Below are 16,691 nucleotides of genomic sequence, written 5' to 3'. Positions count from 1 at the left end.
TGTGCTAAAATATCGCCAGCGCACTGCAGAAATGGCCCGCACAGACAGTCACAGTGATCATGTCAGCTGCATGACAAGGGCATCAGAAAGAGTAACCATTTTTTGTTTTATGCACAAACAACAGTTGTGTGCTGATTTTTTAAAAGTATAGTGTTCTTAGAACTTGTTCCTGTGAACGTGTCTTCTCAATTTATTGAATTTTTTTCCGAGATATATCGATTTTGTAGTTTTTTGAAGTTGTCACAAATATCCGCGTCGCAATTTCTTGTTTTTTTTACTTATTTGTGTCTTATCTTCCTTGCAACTTATACACCAATTAGTATTCTACAATTTATAATACTGCATTTTACGCTAAAACGTTGTCACGGGAAAAAAGAAATTCTTTGATCCCTGAGAAACTGTAATTTTTCTATTGGTAACGAAAGTGGTTACTGTGGAACGACTTGCTGTGTTACTTCAAGGTTACCCTACACAAAAATGAGACATTGGTAGACTGCGCTTTTGCGGTTGCATTAAGTAGGGCAGTCTTAACGCGAGCGCACGCTTGGTCCCCACTCGGTGTGCTAATTCCACAATGTTGGCATTTTGAGCCAATGAGAGGCCATGGCAGTCCTGTGAGCCATTTAGAACTGACATTTAGATGGTGATCAAATTTGACAATATGGAGGAATTTCACAGTGGTAAGTAAGGAGCAAAGGAAAGTTACTCCATGCGTGTCCAGAACAACGCCCTACATCTGGTGCCCTCAAAATGTTACCAGTGCTGTCGACAGCTTTACCTTGCGTAACTTGCATGTACCGGCATCCATGCTGATACGGTGACACATGAGAAAGCGATTTATTTTCGAGCACCATGCTGTGCCCTGATTACTTCCGCGTGATTAAACACCGTGCATGCATTTTCTATTATCTCTTGCTTTGCTTGGGTTGACGCCCTTTTGCTTTAACCGTGCGCCCACAGAAGTTGTTGCAGCTCTGGTTGCAGCATGATTCAAGGGCGAAGGGTTACGTATACACCCTTGTCCAACATGAAAGGGGACACCGTATTTGTGTTCAAGGCTGGTAATTTGCTTGTTGGGCTTGTAATGCGGAAAAGTTCCGAGCAGAATTCTTTGACAGAACACCATAACAAATAGTAGTAAGTGAGGTTAGGACTTTCACGTTTGCAGGAATCGCGGTTCGAACACTGATGAGATGTTCCCTTTCATATTAGACAAGGATGCACGTTTAACTTCATGAAATTCGATGTAAGCGGGGCTCACAGTACTACCGTTATTACATTGCACGTTTAGTGACTGTGCGACTCTACAGTACTACGAATGGGCAGGGGCCGAGCACATTGTGATTTCGTAGGCGCTCTGACATAATGTTGCGCGTGTACAAACGTCTCTTTGTCTTCTCTTTTTCTTTTAATTGAGCTGGATCAGTAGCTTGGGATTGAGTCATGAATTTATGAACACTTTGCAGAATCAGATGTTCCTTTAGATAAGGAAAAGTGAAGGCCACGTTCGGCACCATATCGCAGCCCCTGACTGCTGTTTCAGGCGCAATAAACTTTTGAGCACGTGTGGGATCAGGATCTTGTCCTACTGTGTATTTCTTCTGCCATTCCTTCGCGATCTTGTTGCGCCAACTGAGTTCACACTTTCCTCCTGTCAGTGCTCGCATTCCACAGCTGCGGACGTGTGGTGCAAGCAAGTAGGTGTATTGTTTTTGCGAACGCTCAGAACTACATCTTGTGACTGTGTCTGAGAGTGTGTTATACGCTTTAACGAAGTGGGCTCGTCGATGTCGTTTATAACACGTGCACGTAGCACACGTGTCTGCACGTCCGTTTGACGTAATATGTTCTCGTGTGAGTAAATGAAGTTGCGCTACAGCACACAGTAAGGCACGTGGCACCTGTGTAAACAGCAAAAATTGACATTGCTTTAGCTGTAATGCTCGAGCTGCTATGCACGGAGGCCACACAAAAGTACATTGGAGATCAGGAGAGACTGTAGTCGACCTCAGCGGTGGCACAATGAAACACTAGTTTCGCAGTCTTTTTGCCAGATCGTCCTGACAACTTCCCGGAAAAGGCGTTGAAGAATGATGAGTGGTCGAGCGACACATGACAGTTTTCACAACGCATTGTCTATATGGTCTGCCGTACACGCTGCGTCCGTCTGTTCATTAGCTCATACGCGTACCTTGAGAGATCTACTGTGACATGTGTATGGCACAACGCACGAAAGAAGTTCCGAGTGCCTATTTCACTCTGGCCGTCAGCTTCTCATGTCGATCGTGGCCCTGATCACCAGCGAGCCGTCGCGCATGTAATCACCGAGTCGTTCGATCGCCATGAAGGCAGAGAACCCGCATGCGTGCTCATTGCGCATGGATTTGGCTTGTGGAAGGCCTCGGGTGGACACCGCGCGTGCGTCGGGTCCACTGTCTTGGAAAGGTCCGCCCGCCCCCTCGCCGTGTCGACGACGGCTAGCGTGATGACGTGTGGGAAGGGCCACTTCAGTACACCGTCGTGCCTGCCCTTCCAGAGGGTGAAGTAGATGCCCAGGACGCTCTGGTCATCGTTGCTGGCCAAAGTCTGTAGCGGCGTCGTCACTTTGTTGAGTACTAGGCTCATCCTCAGGGCGTAGCCCTGGTTGCCCGTGTAGAAGATGGGACTCTCGACCTTCGCGAATCCGCCGTTCTTGAGCAGGTTTAACTTGGCGGGCGCGTCCTTCAGCTCCCACAGGTACTCGGAGACGAGTGCGTTGTTCCGCACAGCCACGGAGGCGACGTGACTCGCGTACTCCTTGAGGAATACGCGGAAGCGCACGCGGACGGCACCGTCGCGCACGTAACCGCCATTTAGGAGCGCCGCGTGGCTCGCCATGCGGCTCTCGCCGCAGCTCCATTCGGCCAGTTCTTGGGCGGGTTTCTGGAGCGCGATGTCCGGGCAGCCGGACGCCGCGAACGTCGTGTGCACTATGTCAGCCGAGGAGTCGTCCTTCTGGTCGGCGATCACCATTTCGTACTTGTGCGTGAACGGCCACTCGAGTACGTCGTCGTAGGCGCCTCGCGTGAACACCACGTACAGGCCGACATAACCGGACGCCTTCTCAGGGTAAAGGCGCAACATTACACGGTAACCTCCGTTGGTCAGGTAAAACTTGTCACTGTCTACAAACTGCGCGTTGCCAAGCTTTGCCTGCGCCACCTTTTCCTTTATGTCCGGGACGAGCCAGTCGTACTCGGCGACGACACTGTCGTCGCGGAACACTAGTCTCGCCATGTTCGGTGGTTCGATCTCCTCCATGTAGACGACGACCTTGACCAGGAGGCTCCCATAGCGGATGTACTTGCGATTGTACACTTCGTCGTAAGAGATGGCACTCGAAGACCCGCACGCGTCGTTACGTCCGAAGGGCCTCCAGAAGGATCCGACGCATGCTTCATTCTTGATGTACGGGTTATTTGGGTCTACAGCCACCACTACATCGTTGCCCCTCTTTCCATGCTGCTGATCGATGATGATGAGGTCGAACCGCTTCACGAAGGGCCACTGAGCCAGTGAGTCGTAGCCGCCTTCGAGAAGCGTGAGGAAGGCGCCGATGCTGCCGTTGGTATAATTTTGAAACTTGAGCTGCATCTGCATAAGATAGCCCTGGTGCCTCGTGTAGAACCGCTCGCTGAGCAGGTTGGAAGGTCGGCCAGAAGTAGCGAGGGCGATTTTCCTTTCCACATTGGGCACTTTCCATATGTACTCGGCTACCAGGTGACGATCCTTCACCGACACGGAAGCGAAGTTTGGCATCTGGTCGAGGATTGCCGTGAAGCGGAGCAGGATCTTGCCGTCCTTCTTGAAATTGCTCCGCTCGAGGGCGCTAAACGAGACGAGCTTCCGGAAGCCGCACGGCGTGTTGGGCTGGAACTGCGGCTTGGTAAACGCGCTGAGCGGGCACACACCAGAGGTTGGGTCAATCACACCTTTGCGGTCGGCGGTCAGGAAGCCCGCCGACTGGTCCACTATGGACAGCTCGAAGCTATACGAGAGCGGCCACTCGAGCGAGTCGTCGAACTCGCCCGGAATAACGACGGCGAACAGGCCCAGGTGCTCGTCTTCCGGGTGGAAGGTCAGCTGGAGCACCATCAGGTAGCTCTCGCTGTTTATGTAGAAGAGGTCGCTTGTCAGTGGCTGCAGCTCGCCCTTGCGGGCCTGCTTGATCTTGGAGTCGATGTCATCGACGGCCCACTGGAACTCGGAGACGAGCTGGTGACCGCGCATGTAGGCTTTAGCCCTCTTGGGAATGGCGCCCTTGTCCTCAAGGAATATGCTGAGCCGCACCAGGAGGCTGTCGTCGGTCACGTACCCGAGGAGCTTGCTGTGGGGTACGAGAAACGATTTGCCGCACCCTTCGACCCCGTCGGTCCGGCGCTCGGTGGGCCGCTGGAACTGCTTGCGCAACCGGCAGATAGCCGTCATTGGGTTCATGGAGACGTGCGAGTCCTGCCCCGAGCCCGACGGGTCGACCACGGTGATGTTGAAGCGGTACTGGAAGGGCCACTCGAGCGCGTCAGTCGTAGCGTCCGCGCAGGATGGTGAACCAGACGCCCATGTAGGGTATCCCATTGGCCGGGTTGATGCGACCGAAGGACAGTCCCAGCCGCACCCGGTAGCCAGGCTTGCCCGTGTAGAAGTCCGGGCCTGCCAGGTTGACGCCGTGCATGACGGATGAGCGCTGCAGCAGCGCGTACATGTCGCGCACCCGCCACTCATACTGGGACAGGTAGGTGCCGTTGTGCGTCTCCTTGACCTGCGAGTAACGGTCCGGATCGCCTGCGAAACGAGAAAAAGAAGAGAGATGGTAGCTTGTAAACTACATGATAATTTTTCGTCGTCAGAACACTGTCTGCAGGAATGTTTCGTATAGCAGCAGAAGGCGCATAATATTTCCTACCTCATTATGCTGTTCAAAATGACGGTTTTTCTGGATTTGGTGGCGTTGATTCTTGCCAGTGTAACGTAAACGAATACACGAAGTTGTCACTTCGATTGCTCTGAGTTCTCTAGTGAGCATTCAGAATTCCTAAACTATGACTTTTTTTTTTTTATTCCGTTGGCGTTGGATGCATATATTATGTCGAATCTTACAGTTCATGGTATTTTTTCTGGAAGGAACCGTAACGGCATACGATAAATGCGGCCTCCAAGGGTCCTTACAAGTCCCATTTCTCTTCTATATATAGGGTGTCCCAGCTAACTTTAGCAAAGCTGCTCAGCGAAAAAGAACGATAAAAAAAAAAAAAAACGCGGTGCAAGATATGATTTTAAGTCGTCGTACTTTTGGTAAGAGCGCAAAAGCAACACGGACAAAGGGAAGAAAAACCTGACAACAAGGCGCTGACTCACAACTTATATTTTATCCAAGAAGTTCACACACACATATATAGGAACTGAAGACCAAAAAACCCGGACATGCGCAGTACACATGGTACGCTTCGATGATGTAATTATCAGGACTGATATATATAGCGAAATTCTTTCTCGTGAAGAATGACCGATGGTTCAATTATACATGGGCCCCCTGCCACCACTTCGGAACTTCGGTTCCTATATATGTGTTTGTGAACTTCCTGAATAAAATATCAATTGCGAGTCAGCGCCGTGTTGTCGTGTTTTTCTTCCTTTTGTCCGTGTTGCTTTTTGCGCTTTTACCAAAAGTACGATGATTACTAACCAACTCGCCCACCTTGCTACCTTGCTATGATTTTAAGACCTAGCGTGTTCGGTCGCCAGACCTCTAATGACCGAACACCGTAGGTCTCATAATTGAGTCTTGCACAGTGTTCTTTAAATCTTCTCTTTTCGTTGCTAGCGTTAGCTGGGACACCCGGTATAGCACTTCAACGGTAGTTTTCTGCTTATTGAGATATTTCTTCTAGATACTTCGTGCGCGGTTTTTTCCTCCACGAGTGCATTTATGTCGGGCCTCACCTGTGCAGCAAGTGGCGCAGAGAAGAACACACAGGCCCACCGTGAGGCACGAGCGCAGCGCACCTGTGAAAAGAATGGTGGGCTGAAGGCGAAAACAAATCTTGTCATGTTTGGCAGCATGGACACTCCGCTAACTGTTTATCCCAAACATTATTTCATAGGCGCCAATCGACTTGCGAACTTCAACAGCTACCGATTTCCGCCAGTCGGTTTAGTTCGCTGCAGATTCACCTGGGTTTCAATATTTCAACTACTGCGATATTATTGGCCAACTGATATGTTATTGGCCAACTCAGCCCTTAAATACCCGCCTGGGTGGCTCATTCAGTTGGCTATGGCTTTTTGCTGCTGATTAAGAGATCGTGGGTTCGATACCTGACTGTCGCATTCTGATGTGGGTGGTATGCAATTGATAAATCAATCAATCAATCAATCAATCAATCAATCAATCAATCAATCAATCAATCAATCAATCAATTCATTTGATGCTTTGGTAACTGGTGTTAGGTTACGCAGGATCAATAGCAGTTAGAAAAATTCGAAGACTCATTCCTTATGGCCACGTACGTTGCGCATTCGGACATTAATGAAAAAAGCCGTTCGGCGGCCATAAATTGTCTACTGTGCTAAAATCCCTATAAAACATTCCACTTAACAAAAGTGACGCTGATTACATGAAGCATGGGTTTTCAAACTGCATCTTTTCGCAGGGCCGAATTTTACAAAACGCCTGGGCCTCAACCACAATATCGGAAACGATATGTAGATCACAGTCCGCTGCTGCCTTCTACGTAATGAACTTCGTGTAATTAATTACTTGTTATCAATTGAGTTTTTGGTTATTTCGTAATTTAGCGATTATTTTGTTTACTCCATGACGCTCACTGTAATTCAATTACATTGTTCATTAGCCAATTGCATTTGACCTGTTACATTCTTGGCGACTCTAGCTGTGACAGGTGACGCAGCTTTGAGCAAACTTGGCAGTAACTGCATTGTTCAAAGGAAAAAGTAACAGTGTCGCCCGAAAGGTGACGCATCGATTGCGATAGCAAACTAGTGGACAGCTATACGCAGTAAGGATAGTAGTTTTGTCGGCCGTATAAACTTGTAAACATAGGCATACTAAGTTAACAAGCATGCATGACTTCACGCGCGCACAAGCAAGCATGAATGCACCTCACTCGATGACCGCGGAAATTCGCTGTCAAAACGCTGTAGTGAGTAAGCGCGGCGCAGCAGCAGCAGCGAGCGAATTGACCTTCGTCCCGCCGCTCGCATCAACGTGAACTAAGCCGCGAAAACACAGCGCAGAGAGGAAGGACTCTGCCCCCGCCTAACCTAACCTAACCTAACCTAACATGGCTGTCAAGATACAGCCGCCCGGGCGGGAGCGCGCGGCGTAGTACGCGGCCTCCCCCCTCCCTACCCTCCCCCCGGAGCCCTACCCTCCCCCCTGAGCGACTGGAAGACGTAGTGCTTCCTTCCCGCTTCGTTCGCTTCCGTGCGGGAGATGGAGCCGCGATTGCCGGCTCACCCTCGCACGCTTTCACTCGCAAATAGAGCATACGGCGCGCGGCGACGATTTTATCGCCGTGGACATTATACGGAACCTCACGGCGACGGCTGAAATGCGCCTGGATAGAATTACTATCACAATAAAATGAAACCATGTACGTGGGTTACCTCGTTCACACAATCATCGTCCTTCAGCTACACATTGATCACCTGAACATGGCAGGCTTGCAGGTTTTCACACCTCTCTTGGAAATCGCGACCTCTGAGCTTTTCTCTTATAATGAATTTATTTCTCTCTTTCTCCTAGAAGTGATTTTAAGCGGCATTAATAGGCGGTGAGAATTGCTACTCAATTCTTATTGCTTAGTCGAGTCTAGGACCTCTCCGATAAAGAAGCTCTTGACCTTTAAACGCATGTGTATCTATCTGTTTGATATCCTGGTGTTGTGATAGCAATTATATGGACACTCCAGGCGCATTTCTGCCTTTGCCGTATGCTGTATGTGCGAGTGAAAGCGTGCGAGGGTGAGCCGACGATGGCGGCTTAATCTCGCGCGCGCAAGGGAGGGATGCGCGGACTCTGGGGAGGAAGCGCGCCGTCTTCCGTCGCGCGCAAGGCTCCGGGTGGAGAGGAGGGCGCGTTTCACTCCGGTGGCTGCGGCGTACGACAGGGCCGTGCGGGCCGCCCAATCTTGAAAGCCATCTACGACGGAGATAGTCCACCGAGCGCTGTGTTTTCGCGGCTTGCTTCGCATTAATGCGAGAGGCAGCACGAAGGTCAATTCGCTCGCTGCTGCTACCGCGCTTCCTCACTCCGCTGTTTTGACATCATTTTGATTTCTCGAAAAAACAATGTCTGGCCCTGAGAGTATTCTATCTCAAGAAGCAGAATTGTGCTACATGCCATGAGCGACAAAAAAAAAAAAAAATGTGTTAACGTGTGTGAAAGGTTGCAGAGGACAAGTTGGAAAAAGCCAGGCCAGCTCGTTCTATTTACTGTATTTGTGCGATATTATTAAAATAGGTAGGAAAGTAACGGTAAGGCAATCGGTTAGTTTTTAGTAATTGCTCAGTTACTTTCGTGAGGCAGTAATCAGTAACCGTAATCAATAACATTTTTGAAAGAAGTAATTGTAATCAGTTACTCTTTTTCTGTAACGTCTACAAGTCTGCCAGAGACGCACAGTCGTAAAGGGAGCATGCACACGGTGGTCACGGTTGCCATGTTGAAAGGATTACATCACCGTGAAAGGCTGCGCTCTTCGGGTATACGCATATCTCCAGCGGCACTTTCGAAGCTATACGCGTATGAGCATGGCGACAGTGATGCTAGACAAATACCGATTTCTCCACTGCGAACTGGGGCGTGACGGAAGCCTTGAACACGAATCTCCGCTACGTCAATCATGCGTCCCTATTTATTTGTACAGGCGGGTCGTCGGTCCACTTGTGACGTCATGGCTCAGAGCTGATAGACATTTCCCCTTTTCCGCTGTACAAACACTGGGAGTGTTGTGCCGGCTTGGCCCGATTTAATGGCCGCTGTGTGGCAGTGGTGAACCAAGATGTCGTGAATCAGCGCTGCTATCTCGGGTGAACGCGGCTACGTTATGCGTTACTCGCTGGCTGTTGTGCCGCAGAGGTTGCAGCCGTCGGGTGGCAGGTTGCGCTACATGTCAGCACAGCCGGCGGGCGTGATCACCGGCTGCGCGCTGATTAGTACGGCGCATTCCGGAAAGCTGGCGGCCGTCGCCGCTGCCGCTGCCGCTGCTGCTGCTGCTGCTCACAGCCTTGAAGGCTTCCGTCGTCTATCCATCGTCTCTCACCCCTAGAACGCGATGTCAGGCATGAGTGCCGACATGCACTTCTTCATTCAAGAGAATCGACACCTGCATAGTATCTTTCTTTTTTGCTTTAACGGGTGATCAAGCGAGCAGAATCGCGAAATAACTATTTGCCCGCCATGAGCGGCGGTATGGCAGGGTATCGTTAAATGAGATGCTGACTTGACTTCTGTGAGAGTGAGAGGACAGCGCTGTCACGCGAGTGAATTAGTCGTCTCGCTTAGTAGCGCTCCTTGGCGATTTATGCATGATAAGTTGCTTGATACATCCGGCGTCCATTCAGCGGCCTTCCAGCAGGCGCCGAAAGCGCTTATAATGATGGTCATAGCTGACGAGAGATTGTGAGAGCTATTTATTTAAAAACATGAGAGGTTCACTAGCGTAGATACTCGACTACGTTGAAATCTACTCGGCATGAGCGGGGTCATCTTCTCACCTTGATTTCGCTGTTGACTATTTAAACTATGCACGCTTGAGTCTGAACGATATCTATGAAGTTATGAAAGGCAGCTAACCGCGATTCAAGAGAAAGCGAAGTACAGGGTATGACTAGAGATTTAAAATGCGCCATAAAAGTATAGTAGAAAGCCTTGAATCCCGCCGAGGTGGTGTGGTGGCTTTGGCCTTGCGCTGCTATGCCCGAGGGCGCGGGATCAAGTCCCGGCCACGGCGGCCGCATTTCGATGGGGGCGAAGTGCTCGTGCATTTGATGCACGTTAAAGAACCAACCCCTGGTGGATAAAATTAATCCGAAGTCATCCCCCCCCCCCACGTCGGCGTGCCTCATAATCAGCGTGGTTTTGGCACGTGAAACACCAGAATTAAAATTCATTGGAGGGCCTTGAATAGTGTTTCCCTATTTATCTTTTATGTAGAGTCCCTTCTTCATTGTACCCTTTGCGTTCATGTATGATGTGATCAGATGAACTAGTGGCACGGAACTTTATTGGTGACTTCGGTCGAGGGGAGGGGCTGTCTTCCACTTCCAAAATGCCGTCACTGCGCGCCCCAAAAGGACGAATGTTCAGGATGTGCGAGGACTAACCTTGTCGGTTTCGTGGCACACGTAATATTGTGAGACATGGTGACAACGTGGCCGAAACGGGATAAGCTCTACCTTTGTTGGCCAGTGTCCTTGCAGACACCATGGCTTGAATTCTAATGCCCTTGGCAAAAAATGGATCCCGAGATGATCACGGGGGTGCGATTCGTTGGCCGTCGACTTCCGCGACGTCTCGGAACGTGCACCGCTTCCTTTCACCGCCCCCTAACATCCGCGCTCATTTTCGTCCTTTAGCGACCGTCACTCCTTTCTTCAACTGCAGTCCTGTTTACGTAGTCAGACGTCGTTCTTGAGCCACTTTGTACGAGCTCGCGCAGTAATTCCCCGCATTAGCATACGAACGCGGACTTCAGAGGCATTCCGTTGGGAACGCCATAGGACGGCGTGGTTTTGCTGATGCGTGCGGCGGTAATGAATACGGACTCTCGGCTGCCCGAATGATTCATGACTATTGCTCTTTCACTTCGCGCTGTTTTGTCTTTCTTTCTTTCTTTCTTTCTTTCTTTCTTTCTTTCCTTTCTTTCTTTCTTTCTTTCTTTCTTTCTTTCTTTCTTTCTTTCTTTCTTTCTTTCTTTCTTTCCATCCTTCTGTGTCGTCTACGCGAGACCTCGGAGTAATAGAGTGAGGAAGGCGCCGGAGCTCGTTGCGCGATGAATGCACGTGCGGCTTGTACGGTTAGCGCTGCTTTGCGAACCGTTCTTGGGGACTCGCTTACAGACTGGGGTCTTCTTTAAGAGGACGTAGGAGAAAGCGCGTTTAGAAAGAAGGTGCCGAAGAAAATTTCGCAAGCAGTTGTGTCTGTCCTGCGGGAATTCACTCTCCCGGCCTCGTTTCGCCAGTTTTTGTGCCACAGTGGTTTTCATTCCCATACGGTAATGAGGGCTTGCATTTTCTTGCATGGTCGGTTCGTGCTTTCACAGAAGCGTCTACAGTCACAATTGAAAAGCCGAAGAAATAATTTGAAAGGACTGCGTGTTGTCCTTTGACGACGATATTATTTGGAGTTTAGCAGTGTGCGCTAAATGCCATGTCACCAGAATAACAAAGCTATGCTAGTATGAAATGAAAGTGTTTAGCAAGCTTGCTAGTAGCGTATACCTTAAGTTAATAGTTTTGCCACCAATCAGTTCATTCATTCAAATAACTTTATTGAGTGCCCTGCGATTTGGTGGGGTGGGCCTAGACCCCGCCTAGGCTTCGGCCAAGGGTTGTTGGCTCTTGGCGGCTTCCTCGGCTTGCTGGACGGCCCAGAGTTGGTGCTGCAGGTCCGAGCTGAGCAACACAGACTCCCAGCGCGCGCGGAGGCTGTCGCTGTTTGAGGCTGCATCACTGTTATCGTGTGTTATACCCGCACATTCCCATAGGATATGCTCTAGGGTGGCTCTAGAGTCGCAATGTCTGCACTTGTAAGTCGTGTATAAATCTGGGTGTATTATGTGCATAATAGCTGGACTCGGATAGGATCTGGTTTGTACCTGCCTGCCATTCGACAGACTGTTTTTTGTTTAATTTTGGGTGAGGCGGCGGGAATGTGCGCCTCTGAAATCTATGGTGTTGTGTAATTTCATGAAATTTGGTCATTCGATCTTCCCACTCGTCGGTAGTCGCTGAGGCGGGACTAACCGAGGCTCGGTCCGTAAGCTCTCGAGCCATGCGGTGCGCCACCTCATTGCTACCGTCTGGTAGTGTGTGAGCGGGTGTCCAGATGAGATGGACACTTCTGTCGTGGTTGTTACCTAATTTTAGGAGTTGTAGTGCCTCTGGGGAGATTCGACCATTGGCGAAGTTTCGTATTGCCGTTTGGGAATCACTAATGATTATATCTGCTTGTGTTTGTGCTATGGCTAACGCGATAGCTATTTCCTCTGCGGTTTCTACGTGTGGCGTGTTGACTGTAGCGCTCATCGTGCATTTTCCCTCGTAATTTATCACCACTGCTGTGTAGGCGCACTTGTGTCTGTATCTAGCTGCATCTACAAATATGGTGTCCTTGCTGTTGCCGAATTTCTTTTGTATATCGCGTGCTCTGCTTTCCCGCCTACCCTGATGGTGGGTGGGATGCATATTCTTGGGTATTGGAGGGACGGTTATCATGCCTCTGATGTGTCAGGGCATATCTACTTTGACACCATGTTGGGTATGATACCCTGTACCCAGGCGATCCAATATTTGCCTCCCTGTTTTAGTTTTGGACAGGCGTTCATATTGTGCTATGCGTTGTGCCTCGATTAGCTCATCCAGTATATTGTGTAGGCCTGCTGCAGTAGTTTATCGTTGCTGGTGGTGATGGAGAGTCCGATTGCTTGCTTGTAGATTTTTCTGATTAAGCAGTCTAATTTGTATCTTTCTGACGAGTACCATCGTAAGCACGATGCGACGTATACTATTCTGCTTATTACAAACGCTTGGACTAGCCTAAGCAGATTGCCTTCTTTCATTCCACTGTGTTTGTTGGCTATTCGCTTCAGTAGTCGCATAATTTGAGATGTTATATTGTCTAATTTACGTATGGTCTCTCCATTGTAGCCGTTACTTTCAATGATGAGCCCCAATACTCTGATCTTGTCAACCTTAGGTATGGGCGTATTATCCGCGGTAGTTAGGCAAATTTCCGGATTGTTTCGTTCCTCGTAGTTGCGTGGTTTTCGGCCACGTCGCGATGGTATATAAATGAGGAGCTCAGATTTCTCAGCCGAACACGCCAGTCCGGTTACTGCTAGGTATTGTTCAACTGCTTCTATTGCACGTTGTAATGTGTTTTCAACCTGTCCATCGTTGCCATCGCTCACCCAGAGGGTGATGTCGTCAGCGTAAATGGTATGATTGAGTCCATCGATTTCCTGTAGTTTTGTTGGTAATCCAATCAGAGCCAGATTGAACAGCATCGGTGATATTACTGAACCTTGGGGCGTACCTGCGCTTCCAATCTGTAGTTCTTCGGAGTTAAGGTCTCCTATCTTAAGGTGTGCTTTTCTGTTAGTAAGGAAGTCTCGTATATAATTGTATACTCGCTGGCCTAGGCCTAGCTCATTTATTCTGTTTAATATTGTTTCGTGGGTAACACTGTCAAAAGCCTTCTTTAGGTCCAATCCTAAGATAGCTTTGGTGTTCCGACTGAGTGTTATCTATAATTTGATGCTTAAGTTGGAGCATTGCATCCTGTGTAGACAAATTTCTCTGGAAGCCCAACATTGTAGACGGGAGAACGTCGTTATCCTCGAGATAGTTGGTCAGTCTCGCTAGGACAACGTGCTCCATGAGTTTGCCCACACAGGACGTGAGTGAAATGGGTCTCAAGTTCTCCAACTGCAGTCGCTTGCCTGGTTTAGGTATTAGAATAATCTGGGCCGTTTTCCATTGCTGTGGTATTGTACCGGATAGCCAGCATGCGTTTATATACTCGGTAAGTTGTTCTAGAGAGGCATCATCAAGATTTCGGATCGTCTTGTTTGTTATTCTGTCTATAGTCCTGGCGCGGACGTAGTATTTAGCTTTTGTAGAGCTGCTCTCAATTCCGCTTCGCTAATCTCTTCGTCTAATTGTCTGTTTTTGGTGCCTGTGTAATCTGGGTGAGTTGTTGGCTTAGCCCGAGATGAATACCTTGTGGCTGTCTCATCGATAAAAGCTTCTTCAGTTTTGTCATATGCATGCAAGATTTTGTTTGTTTTGTCTGTAAGTAGCTTTACTTTCCTCAGGATTCAAAAGGTGCCTGAGGAAGTTCCACGTTCTAGATAATCCTAACTGATTATCCATATTGGTGCATGTTGCTTCCCATTGTTGGTTACTGAGCTGTTGTGCGTATGCTTCTATATCTCTGTTAAGCCGGGCTAGCCTGCGTCGGAGCATCCTGTTGTGTCTCTGAGTTTTCCATCTCCTCAGGAGACCTTCTTTAGCTTCCCACATATGTAGGAGTTTACTGTCTACCTGGTCCATTTGCGCGTCCTGGGGGATTACTTGTGTGGCGGAGTTAACATCCTGCTTCAGCTGCGTGCTCCAGTCCGCGATGTCGGTGATAGTATTATCCTTTTTCTCGCGAATTTGTCTGAGTCTTTTCCAGTCTACAATTTTCAGTTGTTTGCCCTTGGATTTGCTTGGCCCTGCTTTAAGAGTGATTTCGAGGATATTGTGATCGCTTCCGAGATCCTGTTGGGTGTTAAGCCAATTCGCATCCCTAATGTTCTTCGTAAAGGTGAGATCTGGCGTAGTATCCACACTAACACTAGACCCTCTCCTCGTAGGATTCGACGGGTCTGTGATGAGGGTAAGGCCCTCTTGTTGTACTTCTAGCCACAGGTGCCTACCTTTGAGGTTTTCAAATCTGTATCCCCATGCCGTGTGTTGTGCGTTGAAATCCCCTCCAATCACTAAGGCTCTGCCTTTTGCGATAGTGAGGGTCTTGCGGAGAAGTGATCGGAAATTGGGAAGTCTGTTTCTTGGGTTACTATAAACATTAAGGACAAATAGGCTTTGATTGTTTTTTCTAGCAGGTATGGACTCGATTAATGTATTGTCTACATCCGCAATGCCTGTATCATACTGAACGACCGTGTACCTACGTTTGACTAGAGTGGTGACAGCTCTCGTCTCTCCGTCGGCACTACAGAATGATCTGTACCCAGATAATTTGGCCTTACAGTGTGTCTCCTGTAGCATTATGACATCAGGATTTTCCTTATTAATTAGGTGTTGATGTAAGTTGGATCTTTTTTCTACTGTATCAACGACAATTCCATTGCCAGATATTATAATGGTCGTGTCGATCCATGGTGGCAGTTACAGTTTTCCGGTTCCCTCCACTGTAGGTGTCGAGGGTTTATTATATGGTTTACTGGTTGTTTTGATGGGGCCACCTCCACTGGTTTGCGGTCCCCACGTCTTCATACGAGATTCAATGTCGGCAAATTTTGTATTGATTGTGTTAAATTGTTGTTGTATTTGCGTCATAATAGCCTGTGTAACTTGCTGGGTAATTTGTGTGCCCAGATCTTTAAACTGCGTACTTATGATATCTAGCTTGCTTTCTAGAATGTCAATTTTGCTTTCAAGTTCATCCTGTCTTTTCTCAAGAGGTTTAACGGACTTGGTCTTTTTAACTGCGATCGCCTTGTTATCGTCTGTTACTCGTAAGTTACTCGTCAGTAAGTTACAGTCAGTTACTCGTAAGGAATGAATGCCGCGTAGTTAAACTAAATAAGATATCCTCAGGCAGCAAATTGTTGCCTTGCACACCGTTTGTCTACACGCAAGCAAGTCTGATCGTGAGCCCTTAACTTAAAAAAAAAAGAGAAACAGGGACGTTTGATTTACTTGGGCGTAAGGACAAACACCCAGCGACGCTTATTGGTGACATCGTGCAGGGCTGGACATTAAATGTGCATGTGAGGAGATCAGATCAAACAATCATGGCACATGACTTCTTTCATCCTACTTCTTTCATCCTACAAGAAAAATTACAAGTAGAAGAGGCTATTTGCAAGAAATAAGAAGTTATAATAAGATGTTATTTGCAAGAAATAAGACTGACTGACTGACGTCACTCACTCACTCACTCACTCACTCACTCACTCACTCACTCACTCACTCACTCACTCACTCACTCACTCACTCACTCACTCACTCACTCACTCACTCACTCACTCACTCACTCACTCATCACTCACTCAATCACTCACTCACTCACCACTCACTAACTCACTCAAACTCACTCAGCTTGACTTTCACATTTCTGATCCACGTGATCCTCGGCGCAGGCACAGCGCAGGCTTGCGAACCCCCTCCCCCCGCCGTCTTTTTTTGCCGCTCTTTACAACAGTCCAGCGTTGACGGGAATGCGGCCAATCAGGGTGCGCACGAGCGGCAGCTTCACGCGGCCAGGGTCGTCAGTCAAGGGTCAGGCAACCCCTTTTTCCGATTTCTTGTTTCTTTTGCAACCGTCCTCCTCACCTCTTGCGACATAAATACAGTACATAAATCAGCAGGCTCGCATGCACAAACACACAAAGCGCAAGCACGCGCTGCCTCGCGACAGGAAGCGCGGCTGCGCCGAGCTGTTTCTCTGGACCAGCGCTACTTCCGGCTCCATGCATGCTTGCGTGTGTGTGTGTGTGTGCAGCTACTGCACGCGCGACGGAAGAGCAGCGGCGCTTTCGAGCTCGCGTCGATGAGCGCATCGCCTCTATACAAGAGGGGAGCGATCGGTGTGGCGTGCTCAGCTCGCCCGGCGGTCAGCTGTTGTGTATACATGGCCACGTATCTCGGCGTGCATCGTCCGTTAACTTCGAGCGTGA

General features: G+C 48.9%; 1 protein-coding gene across 1 annotated transcript in view; it reads right to left on the bottom strand.

Moving 5' to 3' along the window:
- Window positions 1-16,691, bottom strand: part of LOC125946357 (uncharacterized) — a 55,711-nt gene that overhangs the window by 12,434 nt on the left and 26,586 nt on the right. The window contains exon 2 of the mRNA XM_049669176.1: window positions 5,980-6,042. Coding sequence (XP_049525133.1) covers window positions 5,980-6,042 — 63 coding nt within the window. The remainder of the gene's footprint in view (window positions 1-5,979; window positions 6,043-16,691) is intronic.

The sequence above is a fragment of the Dermacentor silvarum genome, chromosome 6 (assembly GCF_013339745.2).
Source record: "Dermacentor silvarum isolate Dsil-2018 chromosome 6, BIME_Dsil_1.4, whole genome shotgun sequence".
NCBI classification, from domain to species: domain Eukaryota; kingdom Metazoa; phylum Arthropoda; class Arachnida; order Ixodida; family Ixodidae; genus Dermacentor; species Dermacentor silvarum.
This window is presented reverse-complemented; position numbering and strand designations above follow the sequence as displayed.